At 35.8% G+C, this 22457-nt stretch overlaps 1 protein-coding gene across 2 annotated transcripts in view; it reads left to right on the plus strand.

Annotated features, from left to right (window-relative positions):
- ALCAM (activated leukocyte cell adhesion molecule) overlaps positions 1-22457 on the plus strand; it is a 201796-nt gene that overhangs the window by 172438 nt on the left and 6901 nt on the right. Inside the window, exons 9-14 of one of the 2 annotated variants that reach the window (XM_073892835.1) lie at positions 1477-1589; positions 3643-3778; positions 3885-4022; positions 6923-7051; positions 8845-8883; positions 9176-9293. In XM_073892835.1, coding sequence (XP_073748936.1) covers positions 1477-1589; positions 3643-3778; positions 3885-4022; positions 6923-7051; positions 8845-8883; positions 9176-9293 — 673 coding nt within the window. The remainder of the gene's footprint in view (positions 1-1476; positions 1590-3642; positions 3779-3884; positions 4023-6922; positions 7052-8844; positions 8884-9175; positions 9294-22457) is intronic. The other variant, XM_073892840.1, reaches the window with a different exon arrangement.

Consider the following 22457-nt stretch of genomic DNA (forward strand, 5'->3'; position numbering starts at 1 on the left):
ACTCCACTTTTCTATGTGATAATGCATATTTTAATATTAATGAGAAACTGTGAAAATATGCTTCTTTCCTTCATTCAGTAATTGTTTTCTAGAGCCTACCATGTGGCAGACACTGTGAATGCACAGTGACAACAAAAGGCACCGGTCCTACCTTCATGGTTCTTACAGTCTGATAGCAAAAACAGGTATTAAAAGTGATGTTGGCCAACCATCAGCCCACTGCAGCTACAATATGTAAAACCAAGGAGAAGTGCGGGGTGCAATAGGAAATCCCCACTGCCGAAGAAAAGAGTCTCAACTCTTAGCATGGCAGGCATAGTCCTTTATAGTCTGGCCTCCACTAATTATATAGGTTTATCATTCATACCAGATTACTCACTATGGTGAAATCTGCCATACTCTGTCAGCAATCTGCCTTTGTTTATGTGGCAGAAGTTTTCCCTGTATCTCCATTTATCAAAGCCCTTCTCAACTGTCAGAGACCACAAGCAGATATTGCCTCATATACAAAGCCTTTATTACTGCTTTGCAACCCATTTTGGCTCTGTTCTCTACACTCCCATAAGTCTTTGCTTCTACCTCTGTTTGTAGCCCTTTAGTTTTTCAATAAATACTAACTGAACTTCTAATCCATAGCATGTATGCTAGTAGGTGCTGATTTCATGCTCCTGTGTATCAAAGTCACATAGCTGAGGGCATATTACCTCTACCTCAAAAATTGTAAATTGTAAGCTTATATTCATCTCTGTATCTCCTGTCAGTGCTTGCAACTTAGTAGCTGCACAATAAATGTTTGTTCTATTAAATCAGATTTTCCTCATACAGATCAAACTGTGATAGTAAGATTTTTATAGAAATTACTTTCCACCTGAAAGATTATACCTCCTTAGATGTGTTTATCCTATTTTTAAAAAATGATGCCTGCTGACAGTGTGCCTAACAATAGATCTTATTTAAAATTTCAACTGCATAGGAAATGGAATTGCATTTAAAAAAGAAAATCTAACTACTATAGTCAGTTCTCTCTGAAGAAACAGACTACCTCATGGTTTTTCAGATTATCACTTGCTGTCTGAATATACTTAATTTTCTCCTGCATGCCTTACCAACTCTTTTTATAATATTTACTTAATCATCATCTTTCTTTTCTTCCAGAGGTGATTTAAGAATTGTTTTTCTTAAGGTAATAGACCCCAGGGGAATACTTCTATGCAGTCAAAACATCAGTCATGTTAACTGCAAATAAATGCATAATCAGTTAGATTGACCATTTCCTTGTCCAAACTGGTCTCAAACCTGGCTTGAAAAAGTGGACTGATTACAGTTCAGTTATTTTAGTCACATAAATCAGTTCTGAATTTTGAATACAGTAGAAGGATTTTTTTTTTTTTTGGCTTTCATCTTTTCTTCTCCAAAATATTTTGACTGTCTTCCTTTCCTGGAGTTTGCATTTCAAGTAGATTTTGTGCTTCACAGATTTGGATTTGTCCTTAAACCCAAGTGGAGAAGTGACCAAACAGATTGGCGATGCCTTGCCTGTGTCATGCACAATATCTGCTAGTAGGAATGCAACCGTGGTATGGATGAAAGTAAGTCATATTTCTTGGTAATATTACCAATTTTACACTGTTTGGACTGACTCCTTTTTGGCTCTTTTGCATTTACTATGACATCTAAATATGTATACACATGGGTAATATGTTTGTATACCCACACGCATGCTCTCTTTCTCTATATTATAATCATATAAATGATGTCACAATAAAATTTTAGAGGTACTCAACAACAGTATGGCATCCATAATTGATTGTCTAAAATTTACTTTGGGACATTGATTTAACTGTATCTACTAAGGAATTCTACACATACACACATGCTCATGGACACACACATGTTTATGGTTATATGCTCTAGAGCTTACCAATTTTCAGTGTATTTTAACCCACATTATTCTCATATGACACTTAAAAGAACCCCATGAAATATGCAGGACATTTATTATTTCCCCATGTTATTCAGGAAGAAGTTGAGGTGAGAAAAATCAGAAAGCTCTTAAGGAGCAGAGTCAGACTCAAACTCAGGTCTTATTGGGTTTAATAAACACTGTGCTCTGATTAGATAACTTTCAGCCTGAACTGACCTTAAGTGTCTGAATGTGGGTTCATTGAATTCGTAGCACCTTTTCAGCCCTGGGCCATAGTGGAGAACCTGGAACACAGTGGAGCTTGGTCAGTATTTCCTGAGTGAATGCCTCTAATCTTGTAATTGTCTGGAACGTAAGCCATTACTGGGAACCCAGTCATTGTTACCCTTTTAGAGTGAGATAGTAGGATTGTACTTGGTGATTTGAGACAAGGTTATCACCAAAGGGAAAGGTTGTAACTGTAATCCCACTACTCAAGTCCTCAGCTGGTATATCTAAACACTCAATGCGCGTGTTGACAAAACACATACAAACCATTTCACAGGGGAGTTGACAAGAATTATCTTTATAAAAAATTGTGGAGAAATGTATTGTTAGAATTTCCTCTTGCTGAAAATATATATTATTTTGTATTGCTTTTTGATGACTTTTAACACTAGATCCTCTCTGACTTGCTTTCTTTCTTTTAAAGTGCAGTTTCTTATTTTATTCTCTTTTAACTGGAGCCTCATCACCCTTCTTGTTCACCCAGATAATTAAAATGTCACTTTGTAGACTGCATATTCAATATGATATATTTGTAGTAGTCCGCGGTGAAAGGGTTGGACAAGTTCTAGGCAACTAGACTACTCAGTAGTCATACAAGTACTTGTTGTTTTACTACAGGACTAGAGAGACCAAGTTGGCTACACTAGTTTCTACATCAACTGCAGTTACTGTTGTTAATTGAATACCTAATGTCAGTAGTGCTGATCAAGATGGCCTAGCCACCGGTTAGTTGATGGGGAGTGGAGTAAAATTCATAGTGGGGAGAGACCATGTGATGTTAGGATTGTGTTTAGGTGTCTGCTTGGGATAATTTCCATTACTGGTAAAATAGCATTATTTTCTGTATACCAAGTGCTTTTTAAAAATGAAATGCTGCATTTCCTTTGTTCATAAAAATTAGGGTAGGAAGCTGTTAGTAATGATTTCTTTAAAAACATTTTGTCATAATTACCATGGCTCTCTAGTGGATCCCGTCTTGATAAATGCATCCTATCAAATGGCTTTCTGGTATTTATGCCTATCATTGATAACGTAGCACAGGTCTCCATTGTCTTTCAATACTAGTTCATCTGCATTTGCAGCAAGGAGTAGCTATTATCAATTGAGAACTTTCCTTAATGTAAACACTTTATATTACTTACATAATTAAGTCCTCAAACAATTGAATATGGTAAGATTATTATCCCATTGCAAAAATAAGGAAACTGAGTCTCAGAACTTTATGAATTTGTTCCAAATTATAAATTCAGTAAATGAAAGAGTCTGAAATAAAACTCTGAATGTGTAAAACTACAAAGGAAATCTATTTTTGAAAGCATCTCAAGTTAAGAAAAAGGAACTTGCACTTTCCTCAGCTCTGGAAGAATAATTTTAGGCTCCACGACTATCTCATAAATACATGGAGAGTTGTATTTGAGCCGTATGAAGTAATTAGCTTTTTGTTTAATCAGGACAACATCAGGCTTCGATCCAGACCATCATTTTCTAGTCTCCATTATCAGGATGCTGGAAACTATGTTTGTGAAACTGCTCTGCAAGAGGTTGAAGGCCTAAAGAAGAGAGAGTCATTGACACTCATAGTAGAAGGTAATAAATACTGGAGCACCAATGCAATGTCTCTTTGAAAATTTGACATCCTGTTTCTTTCATGATTTTAGGGTAACATCTTATTTTAATTCTAATGATATTTTAGGAAAACCTCAAATCAAAATGACAAAGAAAACTGATCCCAGTGGACTGTCTAAAACAATTATCTGCCATGTGGAAGGTTTTCCGAAGCCAGCTATACAGTGGACAATTACCGGCAGTGGAAGCGTCATAAACCAAGCAAGTATTTGTCCTCTTGTTAACGTGCCGCGCTCGGCCCAATGTGGGCTTTTACGGAAGTGCCTAAGCTGTAGGCCCGCTTGTTAGCAACATGAAATTTGCATCTATTCTCAGAGGAAGCTTTTGCTAACTTCTTAATTTTTCCAAAGGAAAGAACATGGCTCAAAGAGAAATTTTAAATCCCAGGGCCATGGAGAATGGAAGAATCATTATGTTGTGGTCAGTATCTATTTTTAAAAGAATGTAAATTGAGTGTTGTTCCATGGTCATGACTTTCTGAAACTTGGGTGATTAAACCATTAAGGTATACGCTTTTCTGCATCATAAACTTACACATCTGAGTATAAGTGGCCTCCATTACTTTGCTTACTTATGCATGTTAAGGGATATTTCTTCCTAAAACTGGGCCCTGGAGGGGTGGTGAGGAACACGTCACTGTCTGTGAACATATGGTCTAAATTGTGTATGCCAGGGCTAGGGCCAGAATAAGGCTAGCTAATTATATAGTGTCTAGGATGTTTCCTTCTAAACAAAAGGGGACATCAACCAAACTTTAATTTAATTTGTAACTTTGTCAGGACATTTTAGTGAGAGTAAAGGGCTAAGAACTTATGGACACTACCAATAATTTTCTCTTTGACAACAACAACAACAAAAAAAAAAAAAAAAGAAGAAGAAGAGAGAGAGAGAATCTGGCCTGTCACTAGGGGTTCAGAACTGTCATCCCATTAAATTGCTAGTTTGCTTAGGTTGCTGACATACTTGTTAAACATTCAGTTTTTCTCTACAATAGTCTTCATGTCCCTCTTCTCAGTGGAGCCAGTTAAAGACTCTTCAGGAACACCCAGAGGTGCCATTTGCTTATCTGAATCTTCTGTGCTGCCTTCTTCCCAGCTTTGGACGCAGTTGAAATCCAGGAAGGCATCCATAAAGCAGAGTTGTATTCAGTTTGAAGTTAAAATTTCTTTCTCTGACAGGGAAGTTGAGCTGCTGGTCCAGCTCATACAACATAGTTTTGCAGAGCAAGGTGAAGTTTGGCTCTTTCACGTGTGGGTGATGCATATATATTTGCATAACTCCAAGCATGAAAGCTCCCCAAAGGAGTGGACACACTTGAAGCAAATGACTCCTGATTTTATTCAGTGTAATGGTTAACACACAAGGTAGCATGCATGAGGAAGGCAGAATGGCTCTGGGCACCTGAACTCTAGGGAAATGCAGTTTTCTTGTTTCAGAATAAAGACCTGAAACACCTAAATTGCTGACAGTGTACAGATATGGGGGGGCGGGTTTAGCATCAAAAATGACTGTTTCTGGGGCACCTGGATGGCTCAGTCAGTTGCATGTCCGACTCTCCGTTTCTGTTCAGGTCATGATCTCAGGGTCGTGAGATTGAGCTCTGTGTGGTGTCAGGCTCTGCACTCAGCAGGGAGTCGGCTTAAGATTCTCCCTCTCCCTCTGCCTCCCTCCCTGACCCCACTCCTGAGCGTGAATGCTCTCTCTCTAAAATAAATAAATCTTCAAAAATGACTTTTTCTTTTCTATTCTATCCTTTTGCTCTCTAATTTAATTAAATAATAATTATAGCAAAAAAAACCTTTGGGTACTGATAATAGAAGCATAGAAAATAGAAAAATAAGCACACAATAAGTATTTGATGAATGAACAGATAAAGTTAAAAGGCCACTCTTAAAATGAACAAATATACTTTATAGAGATAAAACAAAAACAAAGACTCAGTGAGAAAGTCATGTGAAAAATACTAGTGGGAAGTGGAAAAATAGCATGTGAACTTATTATGAGGATAAAAATAACAATGCCATTCTTCATTGTCAAGGAGAAGGATTGATTCTGGCTCACTAGGTGATATGTTATTTTTCTTGTTCTAGGTTTGTGCTAATCCTCCCATAATCTTTTATTTGTTCCCTCCTCAATCACATGGTGAATCTATTGTTTTATAACTACTGCTGCCTGTAAGCACTCCTGCCCCAGGTACTAGACAATATCCCCAAAGCAAGAGACTATCTCTTGTCCTGAAGGCCCTTATTGTATAGTTGAGGAGAAAGCAGATAAAGAACAAGGTAGGACATGGTGTGCATAATACAACTCAGAAAATAGCTCAGGTACATGTTTGCTTTAGTGCAATTGAATTTAGGAGTCAAGTCCTGGGGAAGAGATTAAACTGAATTGTGTCAGGGTGCCTGACTGGCTTAGTTGGTAGAGCATGTGACTCCTGATCTCAGGGTTCTTAAGTTCAAGCCCCATGTTGCGTGTAGAGATTACTTGAAAGGAAAAGAAAAGAAAGTGAATATCTCTTATTTTTGGAGGAATTAAATATAGCAGTTGTCCTCATTAAGACCTCACAAGAACCAAATGAACTTACCAGTCACTGAAAAATAACCCATTCTCTATATTTAGCTCAGGAAACAAGAAGTTGTTTGATTTTTCCCATGAGCAAATCATACATATATAAGTACTTAGATATAATAGTTTAAGGTAAAGGAACTAACCCCTGAAGTGAAAAACAATGACATAATTTACAAATAAGAATTAAATTTTTAAGTTTATTAAGAGAAAATTGGTGACTAATCACTATTTTGAGACAAATACTATTGTGCCAAAATATTAACTAACATGAGAACCAAAAGAGAAGAATTTAATTAATTTAATTATTAGAATTTACAATAGGACCATCAACAGAAACTCAGTTATGGATTCACTAATCTTCTTCCTCCCTGCTGGAGACATAAGCCTGATTTGGTCTTTATGGATGACCTTACATATACCCTTGAACACCAGAGAGCACTATGAAGCACCTCCCCTGTTTCACTCAGTGTTACTTTTTTCCAAGGTTTTAATCCATTTCTTTTTTGAAACCCATCTTCCCTCTTCTTTTCCAGACAGAGGAATCTCCTTATATCAATGGCAGGTATTATAGTAAAATTATCATTTCCCCTGAAGAGAATGTTACATTAACTTGCACAGCAGAAAACCAGCTGGAGAGAACAGTAAACTCCTTGAATGTCTCTGCTAGTGAGTATTTCATTTCTGGCATTAAAAAAAGTAAGAAAATTTGAAGTTATTCTTCATTAGTTTAAAATCTTCAATTCCATCTTCCTGTACTGCATTATGGTAAGTTTTATGTATTTATTTGGCATCTGGTATCATCATCATAGACTCTTTTTTTTTGTCCTGGTGACCATCCTTGTATTGTCTTGTCTTGACTGTTGAATCATTTCATGTTTTATGGGTCAGAGACCTTATCTGGTCCAGGAATATTTCCCAAGAGCAACAGAGGATAAGAACTGAGTTATTGTTATTTAATCCAGGTTTTGTGTTCAGAATAGAGATAACTCAAAGATTATCTTAAAGCATTTTGTTACAGTTTTAATTTTGGTAAAATTTTGCATTCCAATTCTTTGTGGTATTTATCCTACATTTATTTTGAATAGGAATGCCACATGCACAGTCATTTAGCAAATTGGTAGGGAAACTGATAATAGAATTTATGAAATCTAGTTTCAAAACTGATGCTTGTGAATATCATATTTGAGTCATAGCTAAAAATTAGTTATTGAAATTATCCTAGAAAAAGTGAAAAAAAAACCTGACATGCTGAGCAGCTTTTCCTGAAAACAATTGTCATTTCATTTGAAGTTATCCATCATCTTCAATTCTGTCATTGTTCCTATTGCTATGTCAACCTTAAATCAGGGCAGGCCCTGGAATGAGGCTTGGTTCTGGACAGGATGCTAACTGACCTTCCAAACTTTTACTTTGCAGTCAGTTGGATTCCTGTATGTGACATTAACAGAATAGGGATATACTGTCTAGGAAGTAGCTGGAGCAAAGAAAAAATAACTGTGTAAAGATAATGGTCCTTAACAGAATATGGCTAGAATATAAAAGCCTGATGGAGTGATAAGAGAAAAGAACCAAACAAATTTAACTCTAAAATAGGTGCATTGACTTCTCAAAATTCAATTTAGCGAGTATTGATTTGTCCTACCTAGAAAGAGAACTTATCCTTTCTTCCTGAACACAAGTTTCTCTTTTATTCTAACCCATTGAGTAGTGGCTTCTAGACCTCACAGTGGCTTAATGAACATTTAATACAGTTGTTTTCAAATTTAGTGAGCACCTCCTGAAATTCCAATGTAGTATGTATGAGGAGTCTGGGAATCTGCATTTTAATAGAAGTAGTTGGAAGTTCTGATGCAGGTCCATAGAAGAATATTTATGTAATTTAAAATTAGATGATGGTCCGGCACTTAAAATGGGCCAGGAGCATGGTGCTATCCAAGTCATTTGCAGGGCTTCTATGAACATCACAGATAATGCCTCTTTGCCTCTGAGACATCCCATTTTAACCTCCGCCCCCACGACTGTGAGAACATCTCTAATGACAAGTCCCTGATACTAGAGGATAAAATGAATTCACCACAGAGGCAGGAAAAGTTGAGAAACACTGCACTGTAGATTTGATATACAGCAACTTGTTTCTCTTAAAGAAAAAAAGTCCTATTAAAAGGTGGTAAATAGTGGAGAAATTAATATGGATTTCAGATTAACACTAAAGCTTGTCAGTTGTGAAATTTTCTATGTTAGATTAATACCTTTGCAGTTTTAACGACTCTTCTTAAAACAAGATTAATTTCTTTGTAGGGAAGTTCACGCTCTATTAAATGTAAATTTTTTCTCTACCCTTAGCTGTAGAATAGATATTTTATCTTTGAGTATTATTACATCATACTATAATGGTAAAGGTGACTTTCATATATCAACAAATTTTGTTTTTAATTTCATATTAACATTTTTCATTTCAGTAAGTATTCCAGAGCACGATGAGGCAGACGAGATAAGTGGTAGGTACTACGCTGCCGACTCTTCTTCCTTGACTATCAGCTCAAGATTTATGAAGTGTCATTGTATAAGTAATTTCTTAGCTGCCACAATTGTGACTTGAATTAAAATAGCAAATGAGACAAGATAGTAAGAATGCTAAAAATTTTATCTTTTAAAAGCACAAGTTTGCATGTTACTCATAGTAGTAGTAAACCTTAATTATTTTTAATAAGAAATAATAACCAGATTGACTTCTTCTCAGAAATCCTTAGCAGTGTCTGTAATTGCATGGAATTCTCTTCTCTGTTGTAGATGAAAACAGAGAAAAGGTGAATGACCAGGCAAAACTAATTGTGGGAATCGTTGTTGGTCTCCTCCTCGCTGCCCTGGTCGCTGGTGTTGTCTACTGGCTGTACATGAAGAAATCAAAGTAAGTTATGGAAAGAAGACTTTTCTTGCTCACTGACTTCCACTGGGAGAATTATTATTATTATTATTATTTTTATTCATTTGAGACAGAGATACAGAGCAAGAGAGAGCAGGAGCAGTGGGGAGAGGCAGAGGAAGAGGGAAAAGCCGACTCGCTGCTGAGCAGGGAGCCTGATACGGGGCTCGATCCTAGGACCTGGAAATCATGACCTGAGCCAAAGGCAGACGCCCAACCATCTGAGCCACCAAGGCGCCCCACTGGGAGAATTAATACAGTGTGTTAATGATGCTCACTTCAGCTGGGCATGTCATTTCTGTGATAGGAAAGGCATGTCCTCCAAATCAAGCTGATCATCACGTTTTGCTTTCAGCTCACAGTGACTGCTTTGCCAGCTTTGGAGAATTGGCTTGGGGTGTGATTTCACACGTGTCCCCTTATTTTTCTCAGTCAATAGTCTATATTCAATTATTTGTTTGTTTGTTTTTTTCAATGCCTTTTATGGCATTGAAATTTATGAACATTATACGTTTTAAAAAGCGTATACTTCCAAAAGGTCAGCTATTCTAAACCACGTGGCTGAGGTTGGTGGAGATGAATTAAAAGTGGTTAGTACATCCTCCGGGAATGGCCAGGCATCTGTGGTGATGCGTCTGACCAGCAGTGAAACTGTTGGTGAGGTACTATTATCTTGTCACTTCTCTGCTCTAGTTAAGTCACTTTGGTATAAAAGGATCTAATTCAGAAAAAAAAGAAAAATTCGTCATTATTTTTTTCTGCAATCTAAAAAGAAAATTAGACAAAGTACCAAGACTACTTTAAAAATTATTTAGATAGATAGTGTTTAGATTAAAAATTATTAGTTGTAGGGGCGCCTGGGCGATTCAGTTGGTTAAGCGTCTGCCTTCAGCTCAGGTCATGATCCCAGGGTCCTGGGATCGAGCCCCACATCTGGCTCCCTGATCAACAGGGAGCTTCTCCTTCTCCCTCTGCCTGCCGCTCCCCCTGCTTGTGCTCTCTCTCTCTCTGCCTTTCTGTCAAATAAATAAATAAAGTCTTAAAAAAATAAAAATTTTTAGTCATAAAAAATACAGATGGAACCAACTTTACAAATTATCTAACAGTGGTTTATAATGAAAATCTGATTAACCAATGAAGATTCTTAATGTACACACATGCCTAATAGTCCTCATCACCTCAGGCTTGACCCCAGATTTGGATGTGAGTGGGTAGAGATGGGGTCCTAGCATTTGCATTTTTAAAGTGTCCTCAGTGATTCTGTGGTATACCATTGGTTTCAAACATGAAGAAATTGATTTTTGCAAGGGGATGTGTATAGCTAGTGGCAAATTTGGACTTGACTTTGTATTTTCTTGATGTCTGATATCATCACCCCTTTCAACAAGTCAGGTAAGTTAACTTAAAAGAAAATCAAAAGAAAAGGTAGACTCAGTAAGACCCATGATCTTACCCTGTAAAGAAAGCAATTGCAGCAAAGGAAGTAATATTCGAATGGAGCTGCCATCAAAGGGAGGCAATAGCTCAGAAATTTTTAAGGTCACATCGTATGAGCTCTGTCTTGATCCTGCAACTCATCTCTGAAGTAGATACTGTTATTACTCATGTTTTACATTTGAAAGAATTGAGGCAGAAAATAGTTAAATGATGATCTTGGCACCTCACTCCCCCATCTTGAGCAGTTCCCACTGTCACTTTGTGACAAATATGTTCTTTTTCTCGGTGAACGTTTTACCTACCAACACTTCATGTGGGCTTGTGTCTGTGGTTTCTGTGGAAATTTTAGAAGATTGCCCAGAGGCAATATCTTACTAAAATTCTCCTTCTATGTGTATAAGTTTCTTGTTGGTCAAAATCCTATTCTCTCTTTATAATCCACTATAAGGTACTCACAAATCTAACAGCTTGGGATCTGGGGTATTTCCATTTTATTTACTTAGGATTTCTGAAGCATTCCAATGTAATTTTATTTCTTAAAAGAATAAAAATGAAATAAATTTCTCTGTATCCTGGAATTGAGCTGAAAAATAAACAGCAGTTTTCTACATTATGACCAAATAAATGCTAAATTTTTGGAACACCCCCCAATGTTCTTAATCATCCTATTCTAATTGCCAGGATCTCATTAGATGCCATTTATCCTCCTATGAATAAAAAAAATTATGTGTGTGGGATTTTTTTGTTGTTACTTCATTAGTTATTATCATATGGTGACTCAAAATTAAAATCATGGATAAATGAATGCTGGACACTTGGCTTTATAGTGTCTTTAGGTCAAGGGTTAAGACTTCATGGATTTCCTTTAAAGTGCCTCATTAAATTAAGTGCAGATTTACTATCTGACTTGAACGTTCATCTAAGTAACTGTTATTTAATTGAAAAGAGCATCCATTTTGTCAGAGTTAATATTATTTGTAATCAAAATAATAAATTGCAATTCTCATGCCAAGCATTAAAGTATTTTTATGAAGAATTTGTGAAACTCTTAAGATTTGCTAAGTGTTCTGCATTCCTGATAGGTTATTCCTTGCTAGTGCCCTCTGAGATAAGCCAGCATTTTTGCAAGATGAGTTATTGTTAATCCCCATGTCCAGAGTAAGTGCACTTTCATAACAAGAGCTTTCAAGTTAAGAATTGCTAAGGCCATGTTTGGGTCTAGTATACTCTTTCTTCTTTTCTATTCTTCTACTTCAACTTTTCAAAGCAATATGAGGATTTCATTGCTATCATTAGCTAATTCATCACCATTTTACATGGGCAGGAGAGATTTTTTTTTTTTAATAAAGATATAGTCCACAGTTTTTCTCCAGATATATATCCCTATGTTCGCCATCTTGCAAAATAATGCCATTAACGATCTTGTGAGTCACCATTATGGCAAACACTTAGAACAAAAATTATGAGTTAAAATCTTACTTTAAAAGCCTCAGTGATACAGCTCGCAGAGCAGGGAGGTTTAAACAACATTTAGGGGAAGTTCTTTGCATTGGCATGTTTAAAAGTCAGTGGAGAGAGAGGGGAGAAACCATCTTTTATGCCCAAGTACAACTTAAGAGTGTTAACATTCCTAGTGATACTTAGCTAACATGCATTCCCCATTCCATTGGTATGAGCTACATATTTTTATATCTATTTCAAATATGGAGAACAGCAAGAAATGCTTCGTAGTTGTACTTGGCCTTGTGATCTGGTATATTCATTGGAGAGAAGAACTCATGATTCTTCTGCTGCTTTGAATCATACATATTCTCACTGGAAGCTTTTTTCTTTACACTGGCTATTTTTTGGTAATGAAAGTGGATGACTCTGATCATTTCCCATGTATGTAGGGTATTAATTCGCAGTTGTAGGCAAAAAGCATTGATTGCCTAAGCCCACTTCATGTCTAGTTGTTTAACAGGTAGGTGAGCATTAAAGAACTAAGACAGATTCAATTATTATTTTTTATTATTTTCTCCATTTCTCTCCATCCTGTCCTCTGAACATTGTTTTTAGCTCTACAGGAAGTTACCTGCTATAATTTGAGTTCCATATCCTCTCTTGCATATCTTATAGTACAATAAGTACATAATAATAACAATGAAATAAATAATGAAATAATAACAATAATGAAAAATTCAAAGAGCCAAAGATAAAGGAAAAATATAAAGGCAGCATGATGTAGCCACTAAATTATTCAGGCATTTGTTAAAACCATAATTTCCAGGGGCACCTGGGCGGCTCAGTTGGTTAAGCGTCTGCCTTCAGCTCAGGTCATGATCCTAGGGTCCTGGGATCGAGTCCCACATCAGGCTCCTTAATCGGTAGGGAGCCTCCTTCTCTCTCTCCCTCTGCCTGCTCTCCTTGCTTGTGCTCTCTCTCTCTCTCTGTCAAATAAATAAATAAAATATATAAAAAAAAAAAAACATAATCTCCAGGTTGGTTGCATTTAAGAGACCCCTGACCACCATACTTCTTATCGCTAAACTGGAAGTAAGCACTAGCCAGATATTTGTTATCTCAAAATACACATTGTCTGAATATTGGAAACTTACCAAGAGATTTATCTTTTGCAACTGTGGAACTCATGACTATTTTCATGACGTTTCTATGTAAGCCTAAAACTCACAAATATCTTGTCAGTTTGCCTTGTATAATGCTGTATTATTCCACTACTGTCTCAGGAAAAAACAGAAATGGTCCTAAACCGGTGAAAAAGACTAAAGAGGACTTGGCTAAACCCCTGAAATTTCAAGAAACAATGTTATTTGTTTCTTAACAATGTTATTAAGCCTTTCTAAAATTTTTTCATTAGCGTCTCCTGATATATAGAAGATCTTGCAAAAAAGTTGATTTTAACTAAATTCTATTTCTAATCAATACCTACTTTAAAATTAAACGTATGTTCCCATGAGGGAAAATCAACTCCTCACCGAATAATTTGAGAAGATCGTGCCTGAGGACCAACTATAGCACATTTTTCATGACTTCCATCATTTATCACTACATAAGCACCTATTAGTCTTTTTTCTTTTTATTCTTTTAACTGAAATCCTCAACAATTTAATGAGTTAAATGCAATTAACCCTATTTCACAGTGTCCAAGTCTCTGTGAAATTAACCTCAAGATAATGCATGTAGTATATTATTCCATATCCCATATAATTTCAAATATATTTTGCTGCCTCAAGACTTCTTTGGAATTAAAATTTTGTCTCTGACTTTGATTGCCTGACAGCATTTAATATAGTGCAAAGGATGGAAGGGTGTGCTCTAAAGTGCAGGGCTGATGTGGCCTCTCCCCTTGTATTAGAAATCAGGCTAATCCAAATTTTGGGTTCTTTCTCTTTCCCTACCCATAGTCTAGCAGGCAGTTAGAAGAAGGAAGAAAAGAAAATGTCCCGTTATTCTATCAAACCATAAATAACAGAGTGAACTAGAGGGGAAATAAGATAATATAGAAATGCTAGAGTCCCCATCCAGGTAATCACAAGGTCACTGGCCATTCAAAGGGCAGAACCATCCATCTATGACCCTCCCCTCTCCTGCTAGATATTACCTAAAATGTTTCCAGAGGAAAGGGCTTGCTTCAAAACAAAATGTTTTCAATTTTTAAAATCTTGTTTAGCTGTCTGTATACATGCATTTCTTTCTTCTTCTTCCCCTGAGCCGGGCTATGTGCTATACCAACATTACCCATGTTAAGGAAACACCTTGAACTCTTAGGCTGAATGCATCCTGTTCTTGTACATATTCAGAATTTTTATGTTTATTTTAATTCCCATTTGTTTATGTAATGGATTCTCCCCATATTCACTATTGGCCTAAATGAAAGGCCATTTTTTTTAACTTTTTACTGAGGACTTAAGAATTCCCTATTTTAGTGGAGAGTTTCTATAGAAAGTCTTAGAAATTCTAAGGATATAAAATGCAAAGTCATAATGATAAGACCAACTCTATTCTTCTTTTCCTGCTTCCAACCCAGAAAATGGTGACAACTCTTCTAAATGCGGGACAATTTCTTCTAAAATGCAGGAACTAGAGCCCTCCTCTCTTCTAACTCTTTAGTAAGGTTGGCCCAGGCGGAAGCTCACTCTGCTGAGAGCTGTGATGAGGGAAGAAAGAAAAATAACTATTCTCTTGGATATGACCTTAATTACCTGCACAGGTCTCAATGGCCAGTTTGCCGAAAGTGGCAATTCCACACTATCCGGGTCCCAGTCTTAAATACTGGTAGCCTTGGTGTCCTTCTGTGGTGTCTGCCAGGCATGCTATAAATGAGAAATTACAGAAAAAGTCCCTCTATCTAGGAAGTGTTAATGATTACTCATGCTCCTTCTAGAATAGTTTTCAAATTTGTTATACATAAACCTCCTTTTGAAACACCAGAATTTTATGAACTCTTTCATGTGGGAATGATTTTAAGGGGGTATTGTTTTGTTTTTCAACAATTCCATTATAACATTCCATCTATCTTTTCGAATGATAACATCTCCCAAGATTGTGATGTATTGCTTATGCCTGCCACTCTCACCCTCCTTCACTTTGCCAACCACCTTCATCCCCCACTAAATTATTTTTTAATTGGGATATAGTTGACATAGAACACAGGCTAAGGTGTACAACATGTTGATTTGATACCTCAATATATCATAATACGATTCCCACCAGAGCATTAGCTACCACTCCCACCACGTCACATGATTATCATCTCATTTTGCCATGAGAACATTCAAGATCTAGTGTCTTAGCAACTTTGAAGTATTAAATGAAGGCACACTTTGCTGACACCACCATTATTAATCCCCTACCTCTTCTGAAGTAGATCTAGAAACACGTCTATAATAGTGAGGGAAGTATCACAAAAAAGTTGGAGAATCTTCTGGAAAGTTATTTAAAAGCAACTTGAACCCTTAATAGGCACTGTACTTATGTAAATAACACAGAACAAAGAGTTGAGACCTAAGTTTGAACTCCGAGCTTCTGCTACTTGGCAGCTCTATGACGGTGGGCAGCAGCTACATGACTCTCATCAGTTTAGTTAGCCTGTGTTACCCACAGGGGGCTTTCCTAGACACCATCACATTTACCCTCACAGCAGCCTGTTTTGCAGATCCTGTTACCCCCAATTTATAGGTGAGCAAGCATGCTTCTGAGGAGGTATTTATCCAAGGACTTGAAACTCAGACTTGACACATGAGGATGAGAATCCGGGCCCACTGACCCTAAGGCTAAGACTTTAGTCCATCCCTCACAGATTAGACCTCTATGGCTTCTTCCAACATTGTAATTCTGTGATTTAAATTTTCTCTCGTATTTAAAGTTACCAAAAAGCCAAACAATGAAGAAAGTTTAGGACAACCATAAAAATTTTGACCCAAGCACTCATTCTTTATAAATGGCTAAACTTGTCCTTAGAATCAATTGACCAAAAAAATATTTTGCTGAAGAGAATGATTTTTGTCCTCCCTTCCAATAATAGATGCATTTCTAACCTCTGTAATTCTTTCAAATCTCTGAGATTTTCCAAAATTAAAAAAGATACATCCATAAAGTTACATTTTATTTTTATTTTTACCACATCAATTTCTAAACCAAGCCAAAGTAATCAGAATAATTTTTAAAGGCTTTTCCCTGCTGGAGAGAGTGAGGTCTCAGTAATAAAAATGGAAAAATTAATAATAAAATTCATGTAAATCTTATATATACATATACTCAATGAATACCCCCTCCCCCACCAGCCACACTATTTTTATATCTATTTAGTACATTAACACTTAGCATATTTGTGTAACTGTGTAACGTGGTGCCTGGATTCTGGAGCAAGACCCCTGAAGTTTGAATCCTAGCTTTGCTACTTAGTAGCTCTGTGATCACAAGCAATTTTATTAGTCTCAATAGAATATGGAGTTATCCTAAGGCTGAAATAATTTCATATCTATGCCATACTTAGAACACTGACACATTAAGGCATTATGAGAATGCTAGCAGTTATAATTTTGGAGAGTGAGATTAAGAAAAGGAGATATTTGCATTTCATTTACCATTTCTTACTTTTTTTTCTTTTGTTTTGTGAACATTAAGAAAAACGATTTGTTTGAAGTTACTCAACTCTTACTCTACAAACATATTCTACAGATATTTCGTATTACCCCTAACAACCTCTTTTTTTTTGTAATTCCAAACTCTGAGCAGTGATCTTTAGGCTGATTTACCTGGACAAATATATTGAAAGATACTGTGATTTGCCCTGAATACAGCTTCCCGAGGAATAATTCTAGTCACTCCCTTCCCCTTGATACCACCTTCTACTTAATACAACTTGATGAAACCATAGAAGCTGCTCTCCATCTCTAGACCAATAAATCTACCTAGAAGGTAAATAGAAAGGGAAATGCAATCTGTGTGCAGTTTTTCACCACACATTTTGCCTGGTTCTTTCAGTGCCCGCTATAAGGCATATATGCTTTAGCTTTTCTCAGTGTAATGTTTTTATATTAAGGTAAAATATGCTTACAATAAATGTGCAGTTAAATCTGTTTTGATAAATGTAATACACCCTTGTGACCATTACTCCAGTTACAAAATAGAGCATCCCATCACCCCAGAATGTTCCCTTGGACTCTCTTCCTGTTCAGCCCCACCATCCACATTCCCTTAGGCAACCACCGTACTGATTGTTATCACCTGAGATTACGTTTGCCTAATCTTGAACCTCAAATAAATGGAATTATACAGATGTACTCTTTTGTGCTGGGCTTCTTTCATTTAATATAATGTTTCTGAGATACATGTATTAATGATTTCATTTTTTGAAATTACTGAGTAGTGTTCCACTGTTAGAATATGTCACATTACTTTAATCCATTCTCTTGTTCGTGGACATTTGGATCGTTTCCAGTTTGGGCTATTATGAATAATACGGCTAAAAACATCCTTATACAAGCCTGGGTGGCTCAGTCGTTAGGCGTCTGCCTTCAGCTCAGGTCATGATCCCAGGGTCCTGGGATCGAGCCCCGCATCGGGCTCCCTGCTCCGCGGGAAGCCTGCTTCTCCCTCTCCCACTCCCCCTGCTTGTGTTCCTGCTCTCGCTGTGTCTCTCTCTGTCAAATAAATAAATAAAAATTAAAAAAAAAAATAAAAATAAAAAAATAAATAAAAACATCCTTATACAAGCATTTTTGTAGGCATATGTTTTCATTCTCTTGCGTTAATATCTAGAAATGGAATTGCTAGATCATAGAGTAGATATTTTTCATAAGAAATTGCCAAACAGCTTTCCAAAGTAGTTGTCCAGTTCCCAACTCCTACCAGCTGTATTTGAGAGTTTCAGTTCTTCCACATCCTTGCCTAAATTTGGTGTTGTCATTCTGTTTAATTTAGCCATTCCAGGAGGTGTGAAATTATATCTAATTTTGGTTTTAACTTGCATTTCTCTGAGACTAACGATTTTAAGCTCCGTGTACTTATTGGTCATTATTTTTTTGTGTGTGCAGTGACTATTCAGGTCTTTTATTTATGATTTTACTGGTATTTTTTTTTGTGAATGATGTAAGAGTTCTTTACATATTCTGTATAAAAGTCCTTTGTTGTAGATATATTGTGACTATTTTGTCCTAGTCTGTGACTTGGCTTCTTTTTCTTTTCTTAATGCTGTCTTTTAATGAGCAGAAGTTTTTAATTTTAATGAAGAACAACTTAGGAACTTTTTCCTATTATGTTTAGTGCTTTCTGTGCTCACTCTTCAAAATCTTTGCTTATCCCTAAATGGCAAAGATATTTTTCTGTCTTTTTCTAGAAACTTTATACATTTGAGGATATGATACATCTAAGATAAAGTTTGTTTGTTTAGTTGGTTTTTGCTTTTGCCATACATGTATTTGTCAACTCATTCTGGCACCATATGTTAAAAAGACTTTCTTTTGGCCTTGGAATATTTGTAGTAGTAGTAGTAGTAGTAGTAGTAGTGGTAATAATAATAATAGTAGTAATAATAATGTAAGTCCTTCAACTTTGATGTTCTGCTTGTGTTAGAAGTCTTATTTCTTTGCATTTTCATATAAATTTTAGCAACTTGTTAATTTCTACCAAAAAAATTAAGAGCTCTGTGGGATTATTGTTGCTTTGAATTTATAGATAAATTTGAGTAGATTTGAATCTTAAATTTGACCTCTTATGTAGCCTTCCAAAATATTAACATCATATATCTCTCCATTTACTCTCCATTTTTTCTTAGCAGTATTTTATAACCTTTAATGTAGATATTGACATATCTTACAAAATTTATTCTTATGCTTTATGTCCTTTGCAGCTATTATAAATGAAATTATTTTGCAATTTTTATTTTCCATTTTTATAGTAGTATATAAAAATATTATTAATTTTTTGTTGTTGGAATCTGTACAACCATCTTTCTAAATTCACTTGTTAATTCTATTGGTTGTTTTGTGGATTCCTTAAGATTCCTATGTAAACAATCATTTCACCTGAAAATGGGGATAATTTTACTTCTTCCTTTCCCTTCTGTATGCTTTTTATATTTCTTTTTCTTTATTGTACTCATAGAGACCTCCAATACAATGTTGAATAGAACTATTGAAATCCTTAAGGAGGGAACTGTTCAGTATTTGCGATTATGTATGATATTGGCTCTGTATTTTTCATATATGCCTACCCAAAGTTAGCCAAACTGTGAGGCTAAGGTACAATCCTTCCAACTGCCCAGTCTGCCCAAGACTTCTGACCCCAGATGCAAGGTAGGGTCCAAATACAAAGTTAGAGAAAGAGTCCACATTAGAACACCCTCACTTCTGATACCACTTCAAATTGAGGGTTTCCCAAAACCACGCTCAGGTTTGATCAATTGCTAATACAGAGTTTACTAGAAACTAATATACTCTCATTTATGTTCATCACAAGTAATGGATATTGGCCAAGGAAAAAAAGTGTAGGGCAGAGTCTGGGGGAATTCCAAATATGAAGTTTCCTTTATCTTCAGGGACATGTTACTCTACTGGCATTGATGTGTGGCAAAAGCATGGAGTATTGCCAATCTGAGAAACTCACTTGCGATTTTGCTGTCCAGAGTTTTTACTGGGGCTTCGTTATACAGGCATTACTGATTGACTACTTGTCCATATGGTTAAACTCAATTTCCAGCCTCACCCTACCTTAGAAATCAGGCTGATATCACATGACTTAAAGCTCTAAACCATATAGTTGCTCTTTCAGGTGAGTGAGTGTTGATGGACCTATCCTGAGACATCTTCTCAGCACAAGCAATCAGGTGTGATTGAAGAGACCCACCAGGAAAAGAAAGCCACTATTAGCATTCAGAGTATTCTAACTATTTAGAGATTATCTCCTAGAAACTGAGGACAAAGCCCAAACCTCTCTTGGGGCAAGACCAAATTCCTTACTACACAATGTCCTTCAACAGGTTAAAGAAATTTTTTAAAATATTCCTAGATTACTAAATTTCTATCACAAATTACTGTTGAATTTTCTCAAATGCTCTTTCTACATCTATATTACATCTATATTATTTGTACAAAAAAAATCATACTGTTTTCTTATATTCTTTATTCTGATAAATTATATTGATTATTGAATATTAAATGTCCATTTCATTTAAGTTGTTGACATTTTTGCAAAGAGAAAAGTTATCCATAGAATTCCAATTCTGTAGTGGTAACACTTTATTTTCTAATATTTCTAATATTTTGTTCCCTTATCATGCTCAGTCTTTTTAGAGAATTAATCAATTTTCTTAATAATTTCAAATAACTTTCTTGTTTTGTTTTCATTTCTATTGCTTATTTTCAGTTTTAATTCTTTTTGCTCTTAGGATTACTATTCTCTCTCTTCCAGCTGGAGTTCAACTTTCTCTTCTTTTTCTAATTTCATAAAGTGAATTAAAAATTTAGATAACTGATATTAGCCTTTCTTCTTTTGTAACACAAGCATTTAAACTATGAATTTCGTTCTCAGCATTGTGTTAGTTGCATTCCACAAATTTCAGTATGCTGTATTTTCATGTTCATTCAGCTCAAAATGTTTTCAGATTTCTTTTGTGGTTTCTTTGGAGCCATATAACTCCAAAGGTTCTTAAATTCCAAACATTTCTCATTGACTTCTGTTTTGTTAAGCTTATGCAAGCTTTTAGTCTTTTGAAATGCATTGCTATTCTTTTTGGCCTACCATGCAACCATGCAGTATTACCTGGTAGATGCTAGATGGGCACTTGAAAAAAAAATACTTGGTGGTTGATGGGTACAGTGTTCTATAGTTCTATGCCAGATTAAGGTAGGTAATAGTTGGTTTATGTCTTATTATTTTTTTTACAGATTTTTTTTCAAATTATATGAAATCACTTCGCATCTAAGAGGGTAATAAGCATACACTTCCAGTACTAGAGCTAGCTTAGTACTAGTTACTTCATCATGATTGTGCATACGGGATTTTGGTCCATAAATTCTATCAGCTTCTGAAACAGGCATATTACATTCTCTAAATAAGACTGTGTACTTGTCTATTTATTTCTCCCTTTAATTCGGTCCATTTTTGCTTTATGTTTTCACTAACGATACACTTACAATTGTTATGACTTCCTTAGGTATTGCAACTCTTATAACTATGAAATGTCTCTCATTATTGCTGTAATGTTCCTTGTGTTGAATTTTACATTGCCTGATATTAATATAGCTATACTGCTTTCAAATGCTTTCTGTTTTCATGTGTATTTTTTCTCTCCTTTTATTTTCAATTTTGTATCTCTGTATGCTTAAAGTACATCTCATATACAGTAAGGTTGATCAAACTATGACTCTCAGGCTGCTGCCTGATTTTGTAAATAAAGCTTTATGGTAGCACAGCCATGCTCATTTCTTTACATACTGTTACATGTTGTTTCACACTATAAGGCCAGTGTTGAACAGTTGGAGCACAAACCATAGCCAAAATATTTACTATCTGGACCTTCTAGAAAAAAAAAATTTAATGCCTGGAATGTAGCATTTAGTTATTCTGCTTGCTAGTATAGTCTGACAAACTCCCTTTTAATTGGAGGATTTAGCCAAGCTACACTTAAGTATTGATATAATTACATTTAAGACCACCATCTCACTATTTGTTTTCTAGTTGTTCTCTCTTCCTCTTTTCCTGCTTTCCTTTGAGTTATTCAAATAAGTTTTAGCATTACATTTTAATTTCTCTAATGGCCTTTTAACTCTACCTCTTTGTATTTTTTTATTGTGGTTGCTGTAGGAATTACAATAAGAGCTCTTAATTTACAACAATCTACTCATGTAATAATCTAGAACCCTTGAAACATTATAAATGTATTTAACCTCCTTTACATAATTATAGTGTGTGGTTTGTGGTATATGCAGTTATAATGGATATGACAACAATAGCAAAAAGGATGGAGACAGTTAAATGAAATTATAATGGGTTTTTTTAAAGATTTTATTTATTTACTTGTCAGAGAGAGAGAGAGAGAGCACAAGTAGGTGGAGGGGTGGAGGGAGAAACAGACTCCCTGTTGAGCAGGGAGCCCGATGCGGGGCTTGATCCCAGGACCCTGGGATCTTGACCTAAGCCAAAGGCAGACGCTTAATGGACTGAGCCAACCAGGTGTCCTGAAATTACAATGTTTCAAGGGTCTTTTAT

The sequence above is a fragment of the Callorhinus ursinus genome, unplaced genomic scaffold (assembly GCF_003265705.2).
Source record: "Callorhinus ursinus isolate GAN/ISIS: 27379988/994484 unplaced genomic scaffold, GSC_fseal_2.0 scaffold1, whole genome shotgun sequence".
In the NCBI taxonomy this organism is placed as follows: domain Eukaryota; kingdom Metazoa; phylum Chordata; class Mammalia; order Carnivora; family Otariidae; genus Callorhinus; species Callorhinus ursinus.